The sequence below is a fragment of the Microcaecilia unicolor genome, chromosome 3 (assembly GCF_901765095.1).
Source record: "Microcaecilia unicolor chromosome 3, aMicUni1.1, whole genome shotgun sequence".
In the NCBI taxonomy this organism is placed as follows: domain Eukaryota; kingdom Metazoa; phylum Chordata; class Amphibia; order Gymnophiona; family Siphonopidae; genus Microcaecilia; species Microcaecilia unicolor.
Genome location: NC_044033.1, coordinates 474,460,552 through 474,476,838, shown reverse-complemented (window position 1 = coordinate 474,476,838; position 16,287 = coordinate 474,460,552). Strand labels below are relative to the sequence as shown.

Here is a 16,287-nt window from a genome sequence, read left to right as displayed (position 1 = left end):
TTCGTTTCCGGTCATTATTTAATCGATTTATATACAACTTTTTGTAATCAAAGCAGATCAAAAATGGTTTTGAACAAATAATCATTTCATACAGTACAATGGGGCTCATTTAAAAAAAAAAACATCCAAAAAGCGGCAGAAAGCAGAAGATGGATGTTTTTCTTGAAAAAATGTCCAAATTGCTATTTTTGAAATACATTTTTAAGATGTGTTTCTATGCAATTCATCTGCAGTTTGTCAAAATCACAAGGGGCGTATCAGATGTGAGTTGAGATAGGATTTGGGCTTTCCCAAAACTTGGATGTTTTTCTGCCATAATGGAACAAACTAAAAACATAACCATAAAGAAGGGGGTGGACTAGAGGTTCCAAGAAAGGATATTTATTAAAAGATATAGTAAAATGACAAAGACTTGACACAGTCCACAATGCGCCTGCAAAAGGAGTCAAAACTATTTCGATGAATGTTATGAGTCCAAAAATGCTGAGCACAATGTCCAGTAAACAAATAATACTACGTCAAAAACACGAGGTCTGGCTTGTGCTTTGTTTGCCCCTCACTTTAGTGTTTTTGATGCAGTATTATTTGTTTACTGGACATTGTGCTCAGCATTTTTGGACTCATAGTATTCATTGAAATTGTTTTGACTCCTGATGCAGGTGTATTGTGGTACTGAAACACAGATTGCGTTGTCTTTGTCATTATCTTTTAATAAATATCTTTCGCTGGAACCACTATTCCACCCCTTTCTTTTTGGTTGCATTTTTGATTTTTGCCTTTTCAACTAGGGAGGTATTTTCTCTTTTCTTTGGATTCACAAAGCAAAAACATCCAGAGATAAAGGTTGGATGTTTTGGTCTGAACCTGTTTAATCACGAGTAAGCCATAAAAAGGTGCTTTAAATGACCAGATGACCACAGGAGGGATTAAGACATGACACCCCCCCTTACTCCTCAATGTTCACTGACCCCCTCCCACCTGCCAAAGATGTGAAAGAAACAGTACATACCAGTACATACCAGTACATACCAGTCCTATTAGAGCAGCAAACAGGCACCTGGAGTAGCCTAGTCATCGGTACAAGCCCAATCCCACTCCGTTACAATTGTGGTGGAAAGTGTGAGCCCTCTAAAACCAACTAAAATCCTACTATACTCACATATAGGTGACATCTGCAGGCATAGTGGTGTACAGTTGGGTAAAGTAGGTTTTTGGTGGGTTTTGGAGGGCTAAACATATGATATAAGGGGTAATGGTGAAATGTGTACCTAGGACCATTTATTTGAAGTCCATTGTAGTGCCCCCTAGGGTGCCCCACTGCTCTGCTTGGATGTTTGTGTGGCCAGTCTACTAAGACTGCTGGCCCCTCCATATGTCCCAATGGCTTGTTTTTGAGCATTTTTCCCTTGGATGATTTTTTTTCCATAAACTGTCACAAAAGAAACACAAACCATCTAAAAATGTCTAGAAATGGCCATTTTTGAAACAACAAAGACATTTTCCAGGTTCAAAAATTGCCACGTTCACCACTTAGTTTTTGGACGATTTCAGCAAACAGTCCAAATTTGGATTTAGACATCATATTGAAAATTCCCTTCACTATATCACAAAACCCCCCCAAAATTATAATAGCAAAACCTTAGGGGCAATTTTAGTAAGCTGCATTAGGAATTAATGTGCACCTAACACAGCTTAAAATGGCATACTTCATTGAGTGTCCCTAGTCTTGTACTTTTTGAAAGAGTGAAAAATCAATTCATTTTTACCAATTCTACACCAGTCAGGATTTTGTAGATATCAAACATATTTCCCCTCAGCCATTTCTTTTCCAAGCTGAAGAGCTCTAACCTCTTTAGCCTTTCCTCATATGAGAGGAGTTCTATCCCCCTTATTATTTTGGTCACTCTTCTTCTGCTATATCTTTTTTGAGATATGACAACCAGAACTGAATGAAATACTCAAGATGTGGTCACATCATGGAGCAATACAGAGGCATTATAGTATTCTTGGTCATATTTACCAGCCCTTTCCTAATAATTCCTAGCATCTGGTTTTCTTTTTTTTTGGCTGCTGCCATACGCTGGGCAGAAGATTTCAGCATATTGTCTACAATGACACCTAGATCTTTTTCGTAGATGCTGACTCCCAAAGTGGACCCTAGCATCAGGCAACTGTCCACATTAAATTTCATGTGCCATTTGGTTACTCAGTATTCCAATTTCCTAGGGTCTTCCTACAATTTTTCACAGTCCGCTTGTGTTTTAATAACTTGAATAGTTTTGGATCATCTGCAATTAATCAGCTTACTTGTTCCGATTTCCAGAACATTTATACATATGTTAAATAGCACTAGTCTCAGTACAGATCCCTGCAGCACTCCACTATTCACTCTTCTCCACTGAGAAAAATTGCCATTTGACCCTACCCTCTTGATTTCTGTCCAACATAATTCCTAATCCACAACAGAACATTGCCTCATATCCCATGACTTTTTCATCTTCTCAGGAACCTTATCAAAAGCTTTCTGAAACTCTAGATGCACTACATCAACCGGCTCATCTTTATCCACAAATTTATGTGATCCTGGCAAACTGGGTTTGATTCCTACTGCAGCTCCTTGTGACCTTGGGCAAGTCACTTAACTCTCCATTGCCCCAAGTGCCCTGGCTTGATATCTAACCTCAGACCACACAAAATGGCAGTGTATTCTGACTGCAGTATTTATCTGTTAGCCTAGGCCAGAGGATGGAGAGGACAGGTGAGAGTTGAATACATCACCAATATAGAATTAAAAAATAACAGATTGCTGGTGTCACCAAATAATCATAGCAGTAATCTGGTTCAGGAATAATGCATGCTTTTTGGGGCTTTTAATACAATGCTGACAATCTGCTCAATGTACAGATGGATGAAGTATATGAGGTAGATCCTCAAGAGCACTGAAAACTTCTTCCAAATGCTGAACGCATGGGACAAATATATTAAGTAGAATCAGCCCCAGCACTGACTTCTGAGGAACTCCACTGCACACCTTCCTTTCCTCTGAGCGGATTCCATTTACCACCAACCTCTGCCACCTGTCGGTCTACCAGTTTCCTATCCAGTTCATCACTTTTGATCTTAAGTCCAGCCCTTTCAACTTATTCACGAGTCTTCTATGGGGGACCGTATCAAAGGCTTTGCTGAAGTCCAAGTAGATTACATCAAGTTCTTTGGTCACCTAGTCAAAGAAGTCAATAAGATTCATTGGCAGGATTTTCCTTTGGTAAAGCCATGTTGCCTCAGATCTTGTAACCCACTGGCTTCTAGAAAGTTATCTATCCTTTTTTTCAGCAGCAACTCCATTATTTTTCCTACCACCGACGTGAAACTTATTGGTCTGTAGTTTCACACTTCTTCCCTGTCTCCACTTTGTGAAGAGGGACCAAATCCACTCATCTCCAATCCTGTGAAACCTCTACCATCTCTAAAGACCTATTAAATAAATCTTTAAGAGGTCCCACCAGGACCTCTCTGAGCTCCCTCAGTCTCCTGGGATATATCCCATCCAGCCCATAGCTTTGTCCACCTTCAGATTCTCAAGCTGTTTATAAACTCATTCTTCTGTAAACAGTGCATGTCCACTCCATTCCCAGATATTCTCTTGGCAATCAACCGTGGTCCTTCTCCAGGATTTCCCTCCAGGAACACTGAAGAGAAGTAATTGTTTAGCATGTTCGCTTTATTCTCATCACTCTCCACATAGCCATTCTCAATATCTTTCAGTCTTGGAATTCCATTCCTATCTTTTCTCCTTTCTCCAATATATCTGAAAAAGGTCTTGTCGCCTCTCTTTACATCTTTAGACATTTTTCTTCCACTTGTACTTTTGCTAGTATTTCCTTCTTCACTTCTTTTAATCCAATAATCTTTTCCGTGATCCTCTCGTTGCGTTCTTTTGTATTTCTTGAACAAATCTTCTTTTGCTCTTATTTTTTCAGCTACTTGTTTGGAGAACCATATAGGCTTCCTGCTTCTCTTGTTTTTGGTTACTTTCCTTCCATAAAGATCAGTTGCCATATTTATAGCAGCCTTTAGTTTTGACTACTGATTTTCCACTTCACCTATGCCTACCCATGGTGTTAGTTCCTTCTTCAGGTATTCCCCTGTTTTATCAAAATCAGTACATCTGAAATCCAGTACTTTGAGTTTTGCGCATCCGCACTCCGCCTTTGCCCTTATATCAAACCATATCATGGGATGATCACTATTACATAGGTGGGTACCCACCCAGATATCGGAAACACTTCTTCCATTCGTGAGCACTAGATCCAGCATCAACCCTTCCCTCATGGGTTCCATCACCATTTGTCTGAGCAAGGAACTTTGACAGGCATCCACAGTCTCCCTACTTCTTTCTGATTCTGCAGACGGGACGTTCCAATCCACATCAGACAGGTTGAAATCTCCCAACAGTAGCACCTCCCCTTTCATTCCAGTCTTTTGAATATCAGATCCATGTCTTGATTGTAAGCTCTTTGAGCAGGGACTGTCTTTCTTCTGTGTTTGTACAGCGCTGCGTACACTTTGTAGCGCTCTAGAAATGTTAAATAGTAGTAGTAGTAGGTCTGTAGGAATATATGGGCATCTCTAACGTTTAGCGCATGCTTATTTTTAGCGTGCGCTAAAAATGCTAGTGTGCCTTTGTAAAAGGGGCCCCAAGTTTTGGATATCCATAACCAGATTTTTATCTAATTGCTCTGATTGTGTTGGAGATCTGTAGACAAGGTGATCGATATTGTGATCTCAAAGAGCTTTTCTCTCTTCTTACTGGTATTCAGATTTGCTTCTTTGTAAATGGGCTAAAAGGGATGTGGACACAGGATCTGACAAAGGAGACCTTCTGCTAAGAGTAGAAACTGCTGTTTGCTGCTTAGAGGAAGGCCTTCTCTCATTGTTGAGATCAGATTGTTCATCTCCACATGATACCTCCAAGTGAGGTTCTTCTGTGTTTGCAGAGACATAGAAGCACAACATTCATGCTGGGTACTGGAGTTTCTGCCAACCTGCAGGCTGAACCCCTGACTCCAGCTGAAATAGTTTGGAGAAAAGATGGCTGATGAGAAATATGATATAGGTCTGTAAAATAATTAGTGAAGTGGAACAGTAAACGTGAATCGCTTGTTTACTCTTTCCAGAAATACTAGGACTAGGGGGCATGCAATGAAGCTACAAAGTAGTAAATTTAAAATGAATCAGAGAAAATGTTTCTTCACTCAATTTGTAATTAAACTCTGGAATTTGTTGCAAAAGAATGTAGTAAAAGCAGTTAGTTTAGCAGGGTTTAAAAAGGGTTTGGATGGCTTCCTAAAGGAAAACTCCATAGACCATTATTAAAATGGACTTGGGGAAAATCCAATGCTTATTTCTAGGATAAGCAGCATAAAATGTATTGTACTGTTTTGGGATCTTGCCAGGTACTTGTAACCTGGATTGGCCACTGTTGGAAACAGGATGCTGGGCTTGATGGACCTTCGGTCTGTCCAGTATGGCAATACTTATGTAACAATACAAATCTTAATTCAGCAATAAAAGACAACAAATAATGTTGAAGAACATAAAAAGGAAAACTCCTTAACAATATTTGGGAGAACTGTATTGTCATGTCTGTTCAGCAGAGCAGAAAATAAACAACAACAAAAACCTTAGGCTCTGAGGAGATTGCTGTTTGCTCAGAACTTTACACTCCTTTACAGCTACAAAAGAGCTACTCCATCCTGGCGACATGTGATGATATCTTCCACTTGTGTGCCTGACTGAATCCTGCTTGTTGATAGGAAACTAGAAATAATTGAGTATTGGAAGCCTAATTAATCTTTATCTAAAAAATAGCTGGTATGCCCAGTATTGGTTAGGTTACACTGGACACTGAATAAAGAAAACAGTATTACTCTGGTTATAACTAGGGGACAACTAAGGGTCTAGTGATCACTGTACCGTGGTACTGTGATGCAAACACTGGAGTTGAAAGTGTTATTCTCGGGAAGGCGGTTGGGAGGGTCGGGGGTTGTTAGGGGAACTTGGGTGAGTTAGGGAGTGGAGATTTTGTATTAGTAACTTGAAGCTGAGTAGAATCTCTTGTTTTATGTTTGTTGTTGTTTGATATCTGAAATAAAAGTTTATAGTTCTAAAAAACAAGAAAAAAAGAAAAGAAACCCCAAATATTACACAAGAACAAGGGTCCAGATTTCAGATGGACTGACTTCAAAAAATGAATGATTATGTTGAAGATGTCTGTTCAGGAATAATGGCTCTAAGTGAAATTGAGGACCTTTTGAGAGCAATATAAAGAAACATTGAAATGTCAACAAATCAATGAGTCAGTCATTCTGGCAAGGGATAAGGAATGAGAGGTCATTAAGGTTTATGAAAAGAGTAGGAGAAAAAGAGCAAAGGAATAGCATTCAATGAATACAGACAAATGTAGGAAGTGAAAGACAGGCAAACTGATCAAGAGAAACAAAGGGAGGCAGAAAGGGCAATTAGACCGGCAAAGGCTGACATGGATGATACTAGAAGGAACAGGCAAGAACATAAAGGACTGTGGAGTGAACACATTTCCATTTACTGATGAGGTAGTATTCAGTATACTGGCACAGAAGAAAGCAATGAAGGTTATATGACCTGATGAGAAGAAGCATCACACTGATGGTACATCATTTGAAATTAAATTAATTTATTTATATGTTGCATTTGTATCCCACATTTTCCCACCTATTTGCAGGCCCAATGTGGCTTATATAGTACTGTGAAGGCATTCGCCAGCTCCGGTATAGAAACAAATACAGGTTGATGTTATAGTCTTATGAGGTTTATAGATCTAGCAACAGTTAGGAATAGTAGAGAAGGACAGCTGTATAGTATACATTATAAGGTTTGTTTAAGTTGTGCTGTAGAGATTTAGGCCCTTGTTGGGTCCGTAGGATATGCCTTTTCGAACAGGTGGGTCTTTAATACTTTCCGGAAATTAAGGTGGTCATACGTTGTTTTCACAGCTTTTGGTAGTGCGTTCCACAATTGTGTACTTATGTAGGAGAATCTGGATGCATAAAGTGATTTATATTTGAGTCCTTTGCAACTTGGATAATGGAGATTTAAGGAAGTTCTTGTAGGTGTGACTGCATTTCTGGTTGGGTGATCTATGAGGTCAGTCATCTATCCTGGGGCTTCGTCGTAGATAATTTTATGGACCAGGGTGCAGATTTTGAAAGCTATGTGCTCTCTGATTGGGAGCCAGTGCAGCTTTTCCTGGAGGGGTTTGGCGCTTTCGAATCGCATTTTACCAAATATAAGTCTGGCTGCTGTGTTTTGATGACAAAACAAAGTTTATGTTAATCAGTAGGAAAGAAGTTCTATCTCATGATACTTTCTTTATTCTAAATAATCCAAAGTATGTTCTCTCATCTTTAATTAGGATCTTAGGAGTAATGATCAGTCTTTATCCCTAGATGTACTAATTAATTTGATTATTAAGAGGTCCTTCTTGTTACTGAGAAAACTGTGTAGGATCCGTAAGTATTTTGACACTGTTAATTTTAGACTTTTAGTCCTGCCTTTTTTTTTTAATGTCATCTTGACTATTGTAATTTGATTTATCTGAATTGTTACAAGAATATCCTTTAAAAACTCCAAATGATCCAAAATACATCAGGTTGATTTTTTTCACTTTCAAAATTTGATCACATTTCTCAGTATTATAGTTGTGCACCTCAGTACATGTATTCCCTATTTACCTTTGTAGCTGCTTCTAGATCCTGGTCATTAAGATGATCTAGTCCTTTTGTCTTTCCTAGCCCTAAAAGGCTAAAGCATTCTCATCTGTTTGAGACTTTAGTCTCCTATCAAGCAGCTACCCTTGGAGAATTTTTTCCAAATGATCTATGATCTGTTACTGATTATAAAACTTTTAGAAAAATTTTAAAAACATTTTTATTTGAAAGATTTGTTCTACACCAATAATGTGTTGCTATGTTAGGACAAATAGTTGTATATAATTGTTTTATAACTGAGGGTCCTGTTTACTAAGATGCAACAGCATTTTTAGCATGCGCTAACGCTAGAGAGAGCCATATATTCCTATGGGTGTCTTTAGCATTAGTGTGCGCTAAAAACGCTACCGCGCCTACAGCATGGCTTAGTAAACAGGGTTCTGAGTGTCTCAATGATATTTTTATATATGATTGTTACTATTGCACTTCTGGGCTGTACCAGTTATCTTACTTATGTGATCTGCGTTGAACTAATTTTCTTTGGAATATGCGGAATATAAGGGAAGAATCCCGGCAGACCAATTTGATTGATTTCTTTGAAGAAATGACCAGAGTAGTAAGATTGAAGGATGCAGTATGTGTGGTCTGTCAGGACTTTAGTAAAAAGCTTTTGACACTGTTCTACATACAAGGCTGCTGAGCAAGCTAGCCAGTCTGGGAATTGGAAGAAAATCATGATTTAATGAACAGCAGTAACTCTCAGATGAAGGAATGTGAACAGTAGAATGCCAAGCTCAATCCTTTTCAATATCTTCACAAGAGTTAGATGGAAAAGTGTGTCTGTTTACAGATTATATTATGTGAACATTTCCAATCAATGCAATAGACATGTCAAAAGAAATAGCTATGATATAAAAAAGAAAAATGGTTAAAAGGCATTACAACTAAGCTTCAATTTTTTAAAAAGGCAAAAGTGTAACAAGCACTTTGGAAGCCTAATAGTATGCTAGAGTATGTATAAGTCAGTTCCACTACAACAAAGAGGAAATTAATATTACCTCCCTACGAGTCTCAAGTGTGACTCCACCTTGGCTATAAATTCACTTTTGGAGATCACATCCAGAAGGACATTGAGTGATAATTCAAGGGAAGGTCATTTTGAAGTGTATGGCTTGCACTATGAACCATACATAGAAAGCCTGATGGAATTAAGGACATAGTCTGTAGAAAATGAAGAGAAAGGGGGGGTGGTAGCACAAACATTCAAATATCTAGCAGGATTCAATAAAATGCTAGAAGGTAGTATATTTCTAAATGATGAAAAGTTTCAGTACAAGAGATCATCCTACGAAACTGGAGGGAGGGACACAAAAGGACTTTAGTCATAAAAAAAGGAAGAAAACCACAGATCATGACAGACTTGGGACAGCACAATAGGCAAGTAAAAATGAGAAGACAAAATTGTCCAATTCTGCAGTTTATATTTTTTTCAATGTTTTTGTGTTAAGCAGTGGTGAGTTTGACATTGTTTTGCTTTGCTTTCGGGGGATTTTATCGTTTTGTTTGTGTACACTATTGTATAATATTTTACAATAGTGTGTACTAAGCCAAAACCTCCTTTGCTAAAACGTTAAAGAAGCTCACAGAGATTTAGTATTATCTCCCCAAGGTGCCCATTGGGTCCCCCTCTCCCACACCTTATTCCATCTGTTGTATTTAAAAATGGCACCAGTATCATTTTTGAGTATAGCACATACTTCAAAATGTCACCAATTGACCTGGGACCACCACCCTTGTGACATATAGCACTGGTGGAGAAAGGACGAATGGGGATTATTCTTGCATCTGAAGACCCGCAAATGAGTATGGAGTAGGATGGGGGACCCCCTGCATGCTTAGTGGGACCAAGGGTATGACACCAAGCTCTGTTGTTTGTTTTATTTTAACAGAGGTAGGAGACCCTGAAAGAGCAGAATGTGGATTGGTTTCAGGGATGAGGAACAGAGTATAACATAAATGGGACTCGAGGGTGGGAGAACAGAGAAGAAGACTGATGGGACTTGAAAAGGGGAGGAAGGGGAACAGAGAAGAGGATGACTGGGATGGTGGCTATGTAGGGGAGGCGGAGCAGGGAATTATGGTGTTATTCTGGACTTGAGCCCAGGCCGAGGCCTAGTATAGGATTTAGGCCAAGGCCTAGGGTAGACCAAACAGGCCCTATGCACCATCCCAGTCACCAAGCCCCGCACACTCACAACAGCCAACAGGCACCACCAGAAAGGGGAAGATAGAGCATTCAGGTGGGCCTCATGACCTATCGGGTACCCACTCACGCAGAGACCAAGCAAGCGGGCCTCACGGCCGACCGGGAACCAAGTCACACTCTGGGAAGGGAGAAAGAACAACAAGGGTTCCACACGGAACTGCAGCACACACAATGCAAGGTAAAACCACAAAGAAAAGGGTGAGAGGCAGAAGCCTCTACAGGAAAACAAAGCTGTGCTACAGGCGAACAAGAATACAGGAAGCCCCAGAAAGAAACACTCTAGGCTTAAACAACCCAGCACTCAGGGAATTGTTAGATATAAGTTGGGGGGGGGGGGGGGGGGGGTGATGATCTTATATCATGTTTTTAGCACTTCTAAATCTCACTGTACTCTGAATCTTCTGGAACAGAGATGTGACAGTGGACATGTTTAGTGCCCAGTCATTTCCCATTTCCACCTCCCTGCCTTTAATTGGTCAACTGCCCCTTTTCTTGAAAATAGCATGTCAAGGGACAGGAATGCCATTTATGTTGGTGAGTGGTTGACTGCTATATCATTAGGGTCAGTTGTGATCACAAGTTTTGGCCTTAGTTGACAGACCTGAGCAATTGGCAGCAGGTCTGTACCTCCTGTGTCTTGAGGGCTCCATCTCTACATTGTCCCCTACTGCATTGTTGTGGCCCTTGGTTACAGCACCTGTCCAGCCCTTACATTGTAATGATATATGTGAATGCTGGAGTCTAGTGTCATGGGAATTAGCACTGCAGGATACCTGTGTGCTACCCCAGTGCTACCTGTGGTCTAGGTAATGTAGGGGATGGGCTAATGGGAATACTTGTTGAGTCTTACCTTGCCAAGACCATCTAAATGTGGTGCCATGCCATTCTGGCTGCAGCCTGGGGAGGCAGTCTTCTGTCTTGCCTAAACAGGTGTTCCTCATTTGCTATGATGAGCACTGCCAGGAGGCCACTTTCCTCTTGAGAGATATTTTGTTCCCTCATGGCAGTCCTCTTACTTATTTGGAGTGGAGGAGTGGCCTAGTGGTTAGAGCATGGTCTTGATATCCAGAGGTACCTGGTTCAAATCATACTGCTGCTCCTTGTGATCTTGGGCAAGTCACCTAACCCTGAATGTAATTCACCTTGAACTACTACTGAAAAGGAGTGAGCAAAATCCAAATAAATAATACATTTGTGATCCCATGATAGGAAGTGCTGTGTTGTGTGAACCAGAAGCATGCCATTGAGGCTCTGCAAAATGTGTAGTAGTACACAGATACATCTATGGGTGATCACAGGAATAAACATCTATGCTAACAGATTGTCATACTGCAATCAAGCATGAGGATGAATGGCCATACTAATGAAAAATCATCCCACAGTCAGCCACAGGAATGAACACCCTTCCACCTAAGTGTTTTTGAATATTTACCAGTCTTGAATAGTTGGTGCCATTCTGAGTCATATGTGAGCAACAGCCCACATGACATAGATGTTTATCCCTATTCTGTCACAGTCTACATGTCTTTTGTTATAACAGGTGGCTGTTGCCCTTGGATATGTGTGTGATTACCTGTTTCAGACATATACATGTAACATCCACCACAGATGAGGGTTTTTTTTTTGTTTTTTGTAATTACTGGGGATGGCTGGTAGCCATTTTATATTGCACAAACACATCCATAACCCACTTTACAAAATCATGGTCCAGGTGCACATGTTTGGCCATAAACATTGGTTTACCTACATATACCTCTTTTCTAAAATCTGCCTGTAAATGAAAATACAAATAAAATTTTGTTCATGTTTATCATTTCATCTTTGAAATACAATGGGACAAAACTGGAAATCAACAAAATGTCATATTTTGTTTTAAATGAAATGTTCTTAATTGTAAGCCTTGCATTTTTCCTTTCCCCTTCACATTAACCCTTCCCCCCCATATTAGACAGTTTTGCATACATTTAATAGTTTTAATATTAGTTTGCTTTTATTTGTTCAGATGGCTTAATATGCTTGCTTACAGTCATGAGAGGACGCAGAGCTTCAGAAGGATCCAGTTTTGGAGCTAATGTAAAGGTGGGCAAAGCAATGTGGCTGGATGTTATACACCCAAGGGTACTGAAGGTACTTAGGGAAGTTCTAGTGGATCCGCTGGCTGACCTTTTCAATATTTTTCTAGAGTCAGGAGTGATCCTGGAGGACTGGAGAAGAGCCAATGTGGTCCCTCTCCACAAAAACAGTGGTAAGTAAATTAATGGAAACACTTTTAAAACAGAGAATAGTACAGTTTTTGGAATCCAATAGATTACAGGACCTGATACAACATGATTTCACTAGAGGCAGGTCTTGTCAGACAAATCTGAATAATTTCTTTGACTGGGTGACCATATAGTTGGATAGAAGGAGATCACTGAATGTGGTGTATTTAGATTTTAGCAAAGCCTTTGACACGGTTCCACATAGATGACCAATAAATAAACTGAGTGCCCTCGGTGTGGGCCCTAAAGTTATTGACTGGGTTAAGAACTGGTTGAGTGGAATACAACAGAGGATAGTGGTAGATGGAGCTCAATTTGTAGAAAAGGATGTTACCAGTGGTGTGCCACAAGGTTTGGTTCTTGGGCTGGTTCTTTTTAACATTTTTGTAAGTATTGCTGAAGGGCTGTCTGATAAGGATTGTCTGCAATAGGGTAGACAATCCTGATGGTGTGGATAACATGAGGAAGGACTTAACAAAGCTAGAGGAATGGTCTGGAATTTGGCAGCTTAGATTTAATGCTAAAAAATGCAGGGTCATACATTTGGGCTGCAAAAACCCAAGGGAACAGTACAGTTTAGGGGGTGAAGAAATTTTGTGCACAAAAATGGGACTTGGGTGTGATCATATATGATGACCTTAACGTGGCTGAACAGGTAGAAATGATGATGGCGAAAGCTAGAAGGATGCTTGGGTGCATAAGGAAAGGAATGGCCAGTAGGAAAAAGGAGGTGATAATGCCCCTGTATAAGACTCTGGTGAGACCTCATTTAGAATATTGTGTACAATTCAAAAAGATATAAACAGGATGGAGTTGGTCCAGAAGGCGGCTACTAAAATGGTCAGTGGTGTTCATCATAAATCATATGGAAACAGACTTAAAGTTCTCAATATGTACACTTTCAAAGAAAGGCAGGTGAGGGGAGATATGATAGAGACATTTAAATACCTATGCAGCATAAATGCACAGGAGGCGAGTCTCTTTCAATTGAAAAGAAGCTCTAGAACGAGGGGTCATAGGATGAAGTGAAAGGGGACAGACTCAGAAGTAATCTGAGGAAATACTTCTTCACAGAAAGGGTGGTGAATTTGTGGAATGGCTTCTTGGTGGAAGTGGTAGAGACGAAAACAGTATCTGAATTCAAGAGAGTTTGGGAAAAGTACATAGGATCTCTAAGGGGGTGACAGGGAGAGTAGATGGCATGGATGGACAAACTGGATAGGTCATATGATGTCTTTATCTGCATACATTTTTCTATGTTTTTATGTTTCTATGTATGGAATGGGCATGGCCAAGGACTATAGATTCAATGACGACAGTAAAAGTGCAATAGCTCCAATTTGTCTTCCATTGTGAAGGCATCACTCATATTTTGTCTCAGGAAACAAATTCTAGTAACTAGTACAATATGATATCTATTCATTTTAATTGTAATTCTGTACCTTAATATCATAGCCGGTAGGATAATCTTGCATTCTTAGTGGTTCCATGGGACCCTGTGTTGAGATATAATAATGACTATTTTGAAATGGTTAGCACTACTTTGTTCTAAGCATATTAAAATCTGATTATATACATTATACACTTCAGCAACAATTAACATGACTGGAATTGATTGATTGAAAAGTCACAATCACTACTATTCCTCTACTCCTTATTTCATCAATTTCTGAATATATTTTTTCTTTAAACAACCAATAAAGGCAGTTCTAGACAGAATGATGTCTAAATTGCAATTTTACAAGGCACATCTAAAACCCAAAATGTGTATCTGACAAGAGGACATGGTCTGGGTGTGATTTGAGAGGGAACAGGATGGGACTATAAAAATAAACATGCAGTCCTCATTTCATAAGGGGAATGCACATCTATGACCAAACAGATCAATGCTGGCATTTACACCTGCTACCCGGGACATCTAGGTTTCAGAAACATGCTCGTATTGAGCAATGCTCCACTGGAAGGATTAGGGGAGATTGCCCCCCTTAATCACCCAGTGATTTTTGTTCCCCTTCCCTCCTGAAAATGAAAATGACAAAGGAGATTGGGCTCTGTGTCAGCTTCTAAAATAGCTGGCACAAGCATATATACTTGGGTACATCCATATGTGTTATTATACAACATGCATGTGTATGTTCCAGCACATAAATATTTAAGTGTCCATTTTGACCCCATTGGTATTTTAGACATTTATGGTTCTAAAATGGATGCTCCTGCTGTACATAACTGGTGCATATACATCCATTTTCCAATGTTCAAATGTTGATTTAAAATACTAGGAGGACTTGAGATGTCCTAGCCTTATATTCTCATGATGTTTTGACTCAGAACTTGCTAAGGGTCTCATGAAGAAAACAGGTGATGTAACATTTCTGCCAGTCTGACTCGATAGTGTTTATAATTTTTCAAGAGAAATATAAGTGAGTTTGGGAGTATTATTTCTTTAGGGAAATGGTTAAAAGAAGATGGATAGGAATAGGAGAATAAAGGATTAAGATTTAAAAACAGCCTCACAAAAGTGGGCTGTTAAACTATTCTATGGCTACCTACCATTTTATTCCTAATACAAGATTTACCCTTACACTTGTGCGCTTCAGTTCTTCTCCTAACTCTTTCTCCTTCAAGAACACTGTTAATTTTTCTGTCTAACACTTATTGGCAAAGGTTCAACATCTAATAAAACATCCTGGTGTTATCATATCATTACCCAGTTTGGTTGATGCCAGTAAAAATATTCCCTATTTAGTTTCCCACCATTGTTGTTTAAGCTTTTGTGTTGTCCCAAAATATTACAATTACATTTTAAGTAACTCCACTCTGAAACTCTTTGATGTATGACGAAATTTGGATAAAGCCCCTCTCAAAATCAGAATTTGTAGATGCATAATGTTGTTTTATTTGTTGTTAAAATATAACATTATATTATTTTCAGAAAACCAAAAAGATTATGTGATACATTTAGTTGTGGTCTGGCACTTCCCTCTTAGTCCCTTGGTTTTCCAGCTGAACTGAAATGAGTTTATGCTAGGCTATGAGAGTGTGAGTTTTCATTTGCAACTATTCAGTCATTGCAGCTACAATAGCAATGGCTCTCAGTCAATAGCCACTAAAAATATTTTTCTCTGGAACTATCCCCCAGATTCTATAAAGCATGCCTAGAGATCTGTGCTGAAATCGGTGCGGATTCTATAACAATGTGCACACCTTAACAAGCTAAAGAGTGCTAATAACAGCACTTAACAAGCAATAATGAGCACTAATTGGCGCTGATTAGAATTTAGGTACACAAGTCGTTAAGCGTATTCTGTAATGATGGTATGCACTGAACTTCTAATGCATGCAGGCAAAAAGGGGTGTGGTTATGGGTGGGGAAATGGGCATTTCGTGGGAATTCTGAAATTTACGCTCCTAGTTATAGATTATGGCCCAGTGCGCTTAAATCTACACGCTGGGATGTACACCACATTTTCATTGGTGTAAATGGATGCGTGTAGATTTAGACGCTGAAATATCAACTAAGCATATTCTATAATAGGCGCCGATTATAGAATATACTAAATCAGTGCCAATTTTTTAGGTGCTATATATAGAATTCCCCCTTATATGTGCACCTCAGGTCTGGTCACTACATCTCACTATTGCAGGATGTCTGAAACTCCTCCACCTTGAAGCTATATAAATACTATCTCTACAGTGTTAACAGAAACCAAGCTTGGGATTCAGATCTGAGTTTTTCAGTATGGCTGCACTTAGCACTGTCCCAAGACCTTAGGCCAGGCTTTTGATACCTTTTATTAAACCAACATGCACATTCATGCTAGATAACATAAGCGACAGTGGACAGATGATCTTCAAATCATGTAAAATTATTAATAAAACTGCAGAGAAAATACACAAACACTCAATTTCATCACATTTCTTCATATAAAGCAAGGTGACTAGGAAAGGGACAAATTTTGTAGTAGATATTGTTACAGCTGTAGGCAGAGGAAATCTTTAAAATAAATATTTG

At 39.3% G+C, this 16,287-nt stretch overlaps 1 protein-coding gene across 1 annotated transcript in view; it reads right to left on the bottom strand.

The window, feature by feature from the left end:
- Positions 1-16,287, bottom strand: part of COL19A1 (collagen type XIX alpha 1 chain) — a 946,027-nt gene that overhangs the window by 309,116 nt on the left and 620,624 nt on the right. Inside the window, exon 19 of the mRNA XM_030199003.1 lies at positions 13,718-13,771. Within this exon, the coding sequence (XP_030054863.1) occupies positions 13,718-13,771 (54 nt within the window). The remainder of the gene's footprint in view (positions 1-13,717; positions 13,772-16,287) is intronic.